This window comes from Brachyistius frenatus, unplaced genomic scaffold (assembly GCF_029030835.1).
Source record: "Brachyistius frenatus isolate BFR_SWC_R1_liver_20210118 unplaced genomic scaffold, ASM2903083v1 Contig_122, whole genome shotgun sequence".
In the NCBI taxonomy this organism is placed as follows: domain Eukaryota; kingdom Metazoa; phylum Chordata; class Actinopteri; family Embiotocidae; genus Brachyistius; species Brachyistius frenatus.
The window spans coordinates 221962-232924 of NW_027210721.1; the positions used below are offsets into that span (position 1 = coordinate 221962).

The window sequence follows — 10963 nt, forward strand, 5'->3', positions numbered from 1 at the left end:
GGCTGTGTCTGAACTATTGTAGTGCAAAATACAAGCATTAGAGAAGCTGTGACAGACAGTTTCTAAATGAATTATCTATGAAAAAGGTTTAAGGAGATTTCACATTTTCAGGAGTGGATTTATTTTCAGTCTCACAGAACTGAAATGATTCAAAGATGTTGGAGAGTGCAGAGAATAAATAATCTGACGCAACCGGTCTCTATAATAACGTGCTGCAGACAGCTGCTCCTCCCATGCAGTTTATGCAACAGTGCTCTTACAGTTCCTGGGTGAAGTCACCTTAGAGTTACAGCAGTGATCCGTTATTAGTTATCAGAACATTTTGGAACACAAGTTGTAATAGTTTCTGTTTTTCTGCTTTAAACAAGTTTGACAGCCAGAAGACGTTCTCGACCTCAGAAAATGAAAGCGAGGACCATCTGGCACGTCAACAATAACAGCAGCTGAAGACTGGATGACTGGACCATCCTTTGTTTGGAGTCAGAGAATAAATGAAAGCTGGGAACTAAAAACAATTACTTCCAAAACACAGCTAGTTGTCGTGTTTGCATACATCCACAGGACCTCTTAGATGTGACCGGCTCTTTGTCTTGAGGACATCAATGTGAGACATCATGACAGATTAAAAGGAGGCTCATCTGTTGCAGCATTTACTGTTTTTACTTTAATGAAACACATCAGGACCTAAATATACAGTACAAATATAGATCTTTACAAATCTCAGTCATTTTTTATGTTCTCAAAGTTACTACCTTCCACAATAAGTAGACATCTATTTGTTCATACAGTGATACACAATACCAGCAATAAACATGCTAATCAAAACCATTTACACTCCCCTCAGAGGGAGGAACACTACAGCGTTTTACAGTAGATGATTGATTCCAGTTAATCTTGTTAAACCAATCATGAGGCACTTTTAAGTGAAAGTTACATAAGACAGACATCCAACAAAACATTTTAAAAAGCACATGACAGGTTTTACAGTATGTACAAATAGGCCAGCTTTGGTATTCAAACATATACATTATACTTTTCTTAGCCTCCACTGAATAACTCCATTCTGAGCATCAATAAAATATCACCTTTAGAGACACAAACACGAAAAGAGCAGCATGTTTTTCAGTGTTGTGTTGGACTATGGCCTGTTTTAAAGTTAAATAAACTGATGTGATTTAGAGAACAATATCAATCTTCACTTCTTAATGGAGAAGCAGATGTATGATGATCGCAGAGCTTTAAACACCTCTTTATTGCATCAACTTCTAAAAGCCATCTATTGCAGCCCATACTAAACTAAAGTCACCTGTCAATCAATTCTTCTGTGCTGTGCAGCAACCCAATGACAGACACTAATCTACTGCAAAGGCAGCTAGCAGCCTGTGCTACGCTGAAGCCGGTGGAATGCTTACAGACACATCGCAGGTAAACGTTGTGGTCCTGAGACTTAGTACACAGGCTTGTAGAAAAGCTGCCCACCCAGCAGTCTGCGCTTCAGCTCCTTCCACAGCAGGCTGCGCTCCCGCTGCGATCCCTTCATGAAGCCGCGGTTCTCCTGGGCGCGGCGGGACAGGTAGGGGATCACCTCGTTGACGGGGCCGTACGGGACGTACTTGTAGACAGGAAAACCCGCTTGACCTGTTTTCAGCAGAGCAAAGAGACGAGAGAAAACTTCCTGAAATATATCGATATAGAAGTGAAATAATGGTGCAGTAGACTGAAATATGACTTCATTTATTGTAAATAAACACTATATTAAGATAACAATGATGTGTAAAATAAGAGCAGAAAAAAGTTTAGGTTCACCGGAGCATCAACTGTCAATATTCATCTGCATAAAACGAATCATTTCATCAGTACAAGCAGACACAAAGTCTGAACAGTCGAAGCTCGGGGAGCTTCACTGGCATGATGTTGAAGTAGTGGCTCAGTTCCCAGAGCTCCTTCTGGGCTGCTTCATCATGTCCACATAAATGGTGCCTTCAGGTTTCACATCAGAGCACGTTGTGATTTAACTACCGTCCGATGTCCGTCACGCGTTCACGCCGGACGCCCGCCTCGTTCACGCCCGCCTCGTTCACGCCGGACGCCCGCCTCATTCACGCCCGCCTCGTTCACACCCGCCTCGTTCACGTCCGCCTCGTTCACGCCCGCCTCGTTCACGCCGGACGCCCGCCTCATTCACGCCCGCCTCGTTCACACCCGCCTCGTTCACGCCCGCCTCGTTCACGCCGGACGCCCGCCTCGTTCACGTCCGCCTCGTTCACGCCGGACGTCCGCCTCGTTCACGCCCGCCTCGTTCACGTCCGCCTCGTTCACGCCGGACGTCCGCCTCGTTCACGCCCGCCTCGTTCACACCCGCCTCGTTCACGCCCGCCTCGTTCACGCCGGACGTCCGCCTCGTTCACGCCCGCCTCGTTCACACCCGCCTCGTTCACGTCCGCCTCGTTCACGCCGGACGCCCGCCTCGTTCACACCCGCCTCGTTCACCCTAACCCTAACCCTAACCTCCGTGGCCACGTGACCGTGTGATGCAACAGTCCGTGAGTCCGTGACTTCAGCGTTTACTTTTCGTATCCGAGCTGAGTGCAACGTACCGAGCGGGAAGCTGATCTGGTCACACATGCCCAGCAGCTGTCCAAAGTAAACTTTATTCTCAGTGGGTAAGAGGCCCATCTCATTCATCCTGAAAAACAGAGAAACACGTGTTACATAGTCAGACCTGCAGTGTAGTATTCCAGCCTTGATGCTCCCGTTCTGTAAACCCGATAATTACTTTGGAAAGTCGACAAGGAATAAGTTTTACTTGATATCGCTGGCATTAGTTTAAACTATCGGGGTTAATCCTGAATGACAGGTTTGTATATTCAGATCAAATCTGCACTCACTACACGACAAATGTTTAACTGGCTTTGAATGTTTCATGCGAGACTGAAGCACAACCTACATGTCAAGAGTGAACTTCACTGTTTCCTCGTTGTGAGTTGCCACCATGATATTTGCGTTCCTGCTGTGTTCAATCTCCTCCAGCACAAACTCCAAGCACCTGGACAAACAACACGGCAGACGCTTGGCATTTATACTTTTTCTATCAGAATCACAAAGGGCCTTGATCAGAATTCAAGACTTACTTGTGATACATCCTGTTCGTGGCCTCGTAGTCTGGGTTTATTGGGTCTTCGTAGCCAATCTCCCGGGCTCTGGCTCTCTCCTGGTACATGTAGGCTCCACGCACGAGTTTGGCCCCAAAGTACCAGCCCTCCCGTCGAGACAGCTCGACATCCACGGTCACATTGTCATAAGCTTCCTGACAAGAATGAACCGAGAAAAAAACACAAAGAGTCACGTCAACCGTCTGTCATGTCTCCACATAACATCCAAAAGTTTGAATGCTAAGCTTTTCTATCCATGAAGTTTGTATGGAGGTCATTTCATTCACTACAGAAAACTTCACTATCTCATTATATCTTATTATAGCTTGACTAACTCTTGCTTCGAGATAAAACACCACACGATCAACTTTTCAGGCAGGAATCTGCACCAGTATTGACAGATTTTGGTCTCTTTTTTTCTTTAATTGAGCAGGTGAAATAATCCACGATTAGAAAACTGTCGTCTCACCTTGAGGTAACACTGGTACGTGTTGAAGATCACCGGCTTTTCTCTGTTGAATTTCCTCTGCATTTCCAGCGCCAGTCGGCTGATAGCTGGTTGGAAGTACGTCTGTTCGGCGTCCACCATCAGCCGGACCTCGTTCTCCATCGCATGCTGTAGCGCACAAACAATATTTCTCCATTTTTTTTCTTCTGCAGCTGCAAAAGCATCTTTTACTTTTACATAAACAGACAACAAAAGAAATGATAAGTAGTGAAACATAAACACAGTACAACTGAAATCGCTGATCACCCCCCCCCCACACACACACACACACACACACCATCACAATCACCACAAAGAATTCATAGCACATTAACTTTTTTTTATATCTACAGTATTTATAGTTTAAATGGCAGATTTTATGCCTCTATATTGTAAGTGGTACAAACCATTAACGTGCAGAAGACAAACAGGGCAGTTAGCGAATATAGTTCTGTTCTGATTTGTTTCATTTCATTGAACCAGGGCTTTGATCACAATAAACTGGGCTTAGATTCCTGTATGTCCTCTGATCATTATTCCATAAATCCACATTGTTTGTTTGGTATGCTCACCTTGGCCAGAACGTCCATCCTCTGCAGCATCCTCTTCATCTGCTTCTCCTCCTCAGCTGTGAACATGTCCAACAAAGGCTCCAGCTGACCTGTCTGCACAACCCAAACACAAGCTGTTGACTTTGCTTTCTTCATGATAAGAATGAACCACAAACTTTATCTGCTTGCGACATGTGGGAGCGGTTGTGTCAGGAGGGTGGGGGCCGGAGCAACACGAATGCCTGTACCATTTGAGATGTCCCCGAGTCGCTTTCAAACTAAACACGTTTCTACACGGCTTTAAATTACAAATCACCAAATGTGCTCGTTGTAAAAAGATGTGATTTTGCACCAGCAAGTTAAGAACTTGTGGGACAAAGAACCATTTCTTGCCCCAACAACTCTTATTTCAACTTACAGATACCTGATAAATTTAGGAGTCAGGATTTTCATGTTTTCAGGAAGCATGTTGTATTTTCTCACTTTAAAAGCAGGTGATAAATAAGATTATTTTTAGGTTTTCTCTGTATATTGTGCAATGCACACAAAAAACAGTGAATATATAAGATAACGAATGACCACAATAATTTGATCCAAACAACTTTTAACCTCATGAAGTATCACAACTTGTCCCACAGTCCATTTCAGACTGGCCGTACCACTGAAGATTATGACTCACCTCAAGGTTTGGCACCATAAGCAGATTGGAGATTTTTGTTGTATCATTTATTAAACTGTTCCAGTCCAGCAGATCAATTGTTCTGGAAAAAAGATAGGATCAATTAAAAAATAAGGTGCAAATTACGATAAAAACATTGAAAATCAGTGTGTTTGGAACATCTTGGATGCAGATTAAATTCAGTATAAAACCAGACTACAGGTCATTTGATACTTGTGCACTAAAGAGCGACTATCCTACCCCGACAAACCCAGCTTCTCTCCAGTAAACCAATTCTCAATGTCATCTTTGGCTCCAACGCCCAGCTGAGTCAAACTTTCCTACAAGGAAATATTTCAGGGATTAAAATAAGAAATATTGTAGTTCATTAACATTTTAAAAGGATCAGAAGACATCGGTTCTGTAAGAACCTGCGTGAGACTTTGCTGAAGGCGAGACACACCTTCAGTTGTTCCAGCTCCAGCTTTTGTTCCAAAACCATCATTTCAGATTTTCCCTGCTGGGCTGCGAGGAAGTTAAAGAACCGTCTCCATTTAACCAGCACCTCTGAAAACTGGAGCTGTTCAAACACAGGACAACACGTGAATTATCAAGTTATAATATTCATTGGGAAGCAGGATAAACTCATCCACCAACTCACACAGGAAAAGTGGTGAATTTTCTTACTTTCCTTTAGTTGGAATTGTTTAGCTGGAAGATTGGAACTGACTGAAAACCATGAAGGCAGAAAGGAAATCATAAATCTATTTCATAAATCTATTTCCTTTCTGTCTCACCCTGCAAAGAAGACCTCGTGCTGATAAACTGTTTGTCAGTAAAAAAATTGTACAAAACTGTTGTTGCCTAATTAATTTAGTCTAAATCTACTGACATTAACTTTTAGTTAATATTGAAACATGAATTAATCTTACCAGGAATTGTGGGCGTCCCAGTGCTGTCATTTTGATGGCAGAAAATCCATCGGTAGAAGCTCCTCCTGATAATCATAACAAATTGACTTGATAATATATAATCATTCTTTATTTATAGTTGTATAACAACTGTCAGTTATACTGCTAATTGACTTTTTTTTGGTATATTCATTGCCATTGTAATAACTACACTGAGAAACCTCACTACGTACCAGAGGCTTTGATGCAGTTTATGAATGTCTCCATTTGGTTGTCACATTTGGCCTCATCTGCGTAGAAGTAGGTGCGAGCACTGATGACCCCCCCACGTCGGTCCCCAAACTGACGATGGGCTTTGTACTTCTTCTCACGATGATCAGCACCTGAAAAAAAGAGGATTATTGTAGCTGCTTTAAATGGTATAAAAAATGAACTTAAAGCTTTTCTTTAGATAATTTGAAAGAATTGTATATCTTAATGATGAATTAATAAGGAGACGAACATCACTAATAGGTAATTGTCTTGATTACAGTTTTATTCCAGAGATAAATCAAGATATTCCAGATTTACTGTATACTGAAAAAAATACAGGATAGAATGCACGACCATCTTAAGAGAAAATCCTCCTTCTTCTACAACTTCACTCTGTAATCAGAATTATTTCCTTCTTACAGGCGCTTTATTTCCAGTTCAGTACTCACTTATGACACAATGAATGTCTCAAAAAATGCTTCACGGGAATTTGATACTTCATCAATTATTTACTTCGTTGGCAATAAACAGCCATTCTTGAAGCAATCATGTGCATGTAACTCATCATAAACTATCACTACTGCTTTCTTAAGAAATGAACAGCTATTCATGAATTATCCCACAAGTAGAGGAATCATTGGTGGGTGAATTATATACATAAATCTTAATCACTGACTCCTTTACACAACCCCGCTTCATCTCCCTGTACCTGTTGAACTGGACATTTTAGACACCAGGAGAACCAGTTATAAGCAGAACTATCCAGGCCAGACCGCATGGCTGTGACTTTAAAGTGTGCATACCAACGCTGACACCGAGTAGACTGGTGTTGCATTCAGGCCGAGCTGAGGCGACTGAATGTCAAAGCAAACAAGTTGCTCCGCCTTCCCGCTAACTGCACAGCAGTTGTTTTACTCACCGACGCATGAAGAAGCTTAAAAGTTGCACAACACAGAATACAGTAAGTTAAAGTCGTTTAGAAATGATGTACAATACCGTGACTTTCTTTCTCTGCCTCAGAAACACAGGAGCTGAAAAAAGAAGGAGGGATTGGCGTCAGAACAGAAAGAAAAACACACTTGTAGTGAAAGACTACAGTTTTATAACCTCTCATATTACTTCAACCGTTTTAAATCAGTATATTCTTCAGACCGTATGACCACAATAGAGAAAGGAGGGTCTAAAAACGATTCTACTACAATCTAAAATCCAGAAGGAGAAAGGAGAAAAGGTTACATGTTGAAGTAAAGTAATGCTGATCACCTCCTTTTCTAGTCATGGTGAGACGTGTATCAGGTAACACATGGGAAGGTTCACCATGTTGTCCTCTAATTGGAGGGAACACACTTTTCCTTCTATGGTTTCAAACGGATTCATGATAAACATGATCAGACTCATAATCACAAAACACTGTTTAGTTCAGCGTGTGTGTTTGTGTTTCGTGAAAAGGAACAAATGTGGTTATTTCCACTACAGAACATTGCGTAACACTTCCTCACACCTCAGGAAAGGATCCAGCACGTTACTCTGCACAGGGCTGGAGCCTTTCCTCAGGGCCAGCCCCAAGATGAACAACCTGCTCCACCAATGAGAGGAGAGGGGTTTGTCCTGGCCGACCAATAGAGGACGAGCTCTGTTTTGCTGTTTGAGAATGAATAGGGTATGCTGGGTTTTAATGGCAGCCTGTTGATGTGGATGAAATATATTGTGGAATATGTGACTAAGGTTACTTCGATAAGAAATTTAACAGAAGCCATATGTGAAGTCATAAGATAAGATCGGACTACATCAAAGTACAGCCCTCAGGAACATTTGAGACATTACGCTCTGAATGTAAATAAACAAAGAAGGACATACTGACCAAAGTTTGCAAACATAACTTAACTAAAGGTATCAAAGCAGACCTCAGGTGAGGTCACCTTTAACAACACCACCCTAAAGGCTTTGGTGTAAACTTATGGCATTTATTCTATTTCATTATTAAAGAACCAATACTTCTTTATCCCTGTCCCTGCTGTTCCCAGTGTGCAGCTCCTGTTACAGCCATGCATGGTGGTGGTGGTGGTGTGGGGGGGGGGGGGTCGTGGGGGGGGGGTGTGTGTGTGTGTGGTGGTGGTGGTGTGGGGGTGTGTGTGGTGGTGGTGGTGGTGGGGTGGTGGTGTGGGGGTGTGTGTGGTGGTGGTGTGGGGGTGGTGGTGGTGGTGGTGTGGGGGTGTGTGTGTGTGTGGGTGTGTGTGTGGTGGTGGTGGTGGTGGTGGGGGTGTGTGTGGTGGTGGTGGTGGTGGTGTGTGTGGTGGAGGGGGGCTCTTTAAATGGCTCCTTCCACATTCCTTTGATTTCCCAGTTTGGTTCCGTTGGCGTTGGAAGAAAGCGGGTCAGGAAGCTGGTGCTGATAAACTGGGTGTTGTGGACCTTCTGGGTAAACGGCTCCTCTTATAGCACAGATGGCATTTATTAAATGAGCTTGTAGGGAAACAGATGTTCGTATAGAACAGGTATTAAAACAGATGTTCGTATAGAACAGGTATTAAAACAGATGTTCGTATAGAACAGGTATTAAAACAGATGTTCGTATAGAACAGGTATTAAAACAGATGTTCGTATAGAACAGGTATTAAAACAGATGTTCGTATAGAACAGGTATTAAAACAGATGTTCGTATAGAACAGGTATTAAAACAGATGTTCGTATAGAACAGGTATTAAATTCTGAATACTGACTGACCACGTAAACCAGACATCTGAACATGAAAGGAGCTTGCAGTGAGCTGTGCTCCTCCTGCTCAGTCAGATGTGACAGTCACTCACTCCATCTCCTTCTTCTCGGCCTCCTCTTGGGTCAGGTCCTCCTCCACACTGTAGTCCAGAACCGCCCCGACTCCGCAGGCCTGGTTCTTCTGGATCAAAGGCTTGATGGAGTTGTGATCTTCTCCGGCCACAAACTGGCCATAGAAAGTCATCTTCATCATCTTCTCAAACATCCACTGACCGAGCAGCTTCCTACTCAGGTCCATTAACTGAGGACACAACAGGTACCGGAAGTTAGTCCGTCAGTGGTTCGCTGTCAATCATTCATTCAATTCATGTCAACTCACCTCTTTGTTCTTCTCAACCAGGATGTCCACTGTACAAAGCTTGAAGACCACCAGGCTTCGCAGCAGCTCCACGTTACTTTTGCTTTTGTAGGCTTCCTGTGTGTTGTCGAAGTCGACGTGAATCCTGCTCAGGTGTGTGTTGGTGCTTCTGGTCCGGCTGATGACCTCCACCGGAGCGGAGCAGCCCTCCACCGGAGCAGCCTCCACCGGAGCGGAGCAGCCCTCCACCGGAGCAGCCTCCACCGGAGCAGCCTCCACCGGAGCAGCCTCCACCGGAGCAGCCTCCACCGGCGGCTCCTTCTCCTCTTGGCTCTTGGTGGAAGCAACAGTTGACCGACATCTTGCGGGTGAAATGTTCCTCATGTTGCCCGACTTGGTCCTGAAGAGGGCAGCTACAAACTTCGTGTACGACATGCTTGACGTCCCGCCGACGTCCCGCCGATCAAAGCTGTGCCGGTGAAATGACGTTGGGCTGCGCGCGCTGCAGAGCCAGGGAAAGGATGTCATCTGCGCGTCACGGGGGGCGGGGCCTCCCTTGGTACGTCACGCTGTAAGGCATCACGCGCGAACACATGGCGATCCCCCTGATGATCAGATGATGTCGCAGTTTAATTGATCACTTTATGGCTTTTCAATAAAGAAATAACCATAGAAGTTGTTACTTTAACTTCCTGGTGTAAATATGACATCATTGCTTTAAGGCTGCACTCACCATCCACGTGGTCGACAGTAAGCAAGCGAGGCTGTGAAACTTATAGCCTGTCACATTTTTATTCGTATTGCAGCTTTCATTGATAGTTTTGTTTCAGCTCTCATGTTGCAACCTTGAGGGAAATATTTCAGACTCACAAACAGCTGCTCTGTTGCATCAAAAGAAAACATTCTTCATGAGGAGACATCGCCTCAAAACTCAGTCGCACACATTTGAGGCGATGTTTGGAAACTTGGGGATCGAACCTGGAATTTATACGTCCTCTCGGTTTGAGCAAAGTTGTGCCAACGAGTTCACATCGGTATGATTACCCCAACGAGGCTATACGCCTACTTCTACCTTATCCTGAGTAAACTCATTAGGTCATGTTGTACAAAGGGATTAAGTAGAAATGTATAAGAGTGAAGTCCAATGAGGTTTGGTGGGTTTGGAAAAGACTAAACTGAGAGGTTTTATGGAGCAATTTATTTACTGAAAAGACTTCTGTGGTCTCAGTTGTTGAGTAACGAGTAACAATAGCACTGTTTCTGGAAATAAATGTGAAACCGTTGGCCTACAAACCAACTTCCATTCACATCCTCTGCTTTGACAACATCTGAGAAAGAGGCGAATTTATCTCAGACTGAATCTAATGATCTGAATATGTCTTTGTTTACTGTGGATCATTATGGGATGTGTGAACTTCATACCGGTGTTGATGGTCCGGGGAGGTCGGGGCATATTACAGCCTTCTGAACTCTTATCAGCAAGTTTACTTTGAAAATACTGATTGAACAGAGAGTGGAAACCTTCTGACTCAGACTGAGATATAGCAGACAATGATCAGCCTACACATTAAAAACATTGACAAGCAAGTTTTAAGTAGCCCGTGATACAACAGCCAACCTACAGAAATCCTCCCATCGTGGGGACTTAATGCTTCGTTGTTAGTGAATCTGGTCGAGAGAAGTATGGATTTTATTTTGGAGAAGGTAATCTGTGGTTCTGATGAACTGCACTGGGTTAGACAGAAACGGGTTTTTAATATTTTGTCAAACCAATTTATTTAAATACAAGAGCCGAAATGAAGAAGTTCAGAGCTCGTTCTCAACCAGCGTTTATTAAAATATCACCTGGTGCCGTTCAATAGGGGATCTAAATAACTCT

The 10963-nt window shown here is 43.6% G+C and overlaps 1 protein-coding gene across 6 annotated transcripts; it reads right to left on the reverse strand.

The window, feature by feature from the left end:
* Positions 1-639: 639 nt before the first annotated feature.
* On the reverse strand, positions 640-9519 carry prodha (proline dehydrogenase (oxidase) 1a). Of its 6 annotated transcripts, none has more exons than XM_069713817.1 (15): positions 9373-9519; positions 9106-9270; positions 8819-9027; positions 7008-7042; positions 5993-6142; positions 5781-5845; positions 5312-5428; positions 5110-5189; positions 4870-4951; positions 4212-4304; positions 3622-3768; positions 3132-3307; positions 2948-3046; positions 2598-2686; positions 640-1638 (listed from the first exon to the last, which is right to left on the reverse strand). In XM_069713817.1, the coding sequence occupies exons 1-15, from the start codon at positions 9517-9519 to the stop codon at positions 1448-1450; spliced, it is 1845 nt and encodes a 614-aa protein (XP_069569918.1). In that variant the 3' UTR covers positions 640-1447. The 6 variants fall into 6 exon arrangements, with proteins under 6 accessions (XP_069569918.1, XP_069569917.1, XP_069569915.1 ...); XM_069713816.1 differs by having other exon boundaries at positions 9358-9519; XM_069713814.1 differs by having other exon boundaries at positions 9106-9291; positions 9358-9519.
* Positions 9520-10963: the final 1444 nt, after the last annotated feature.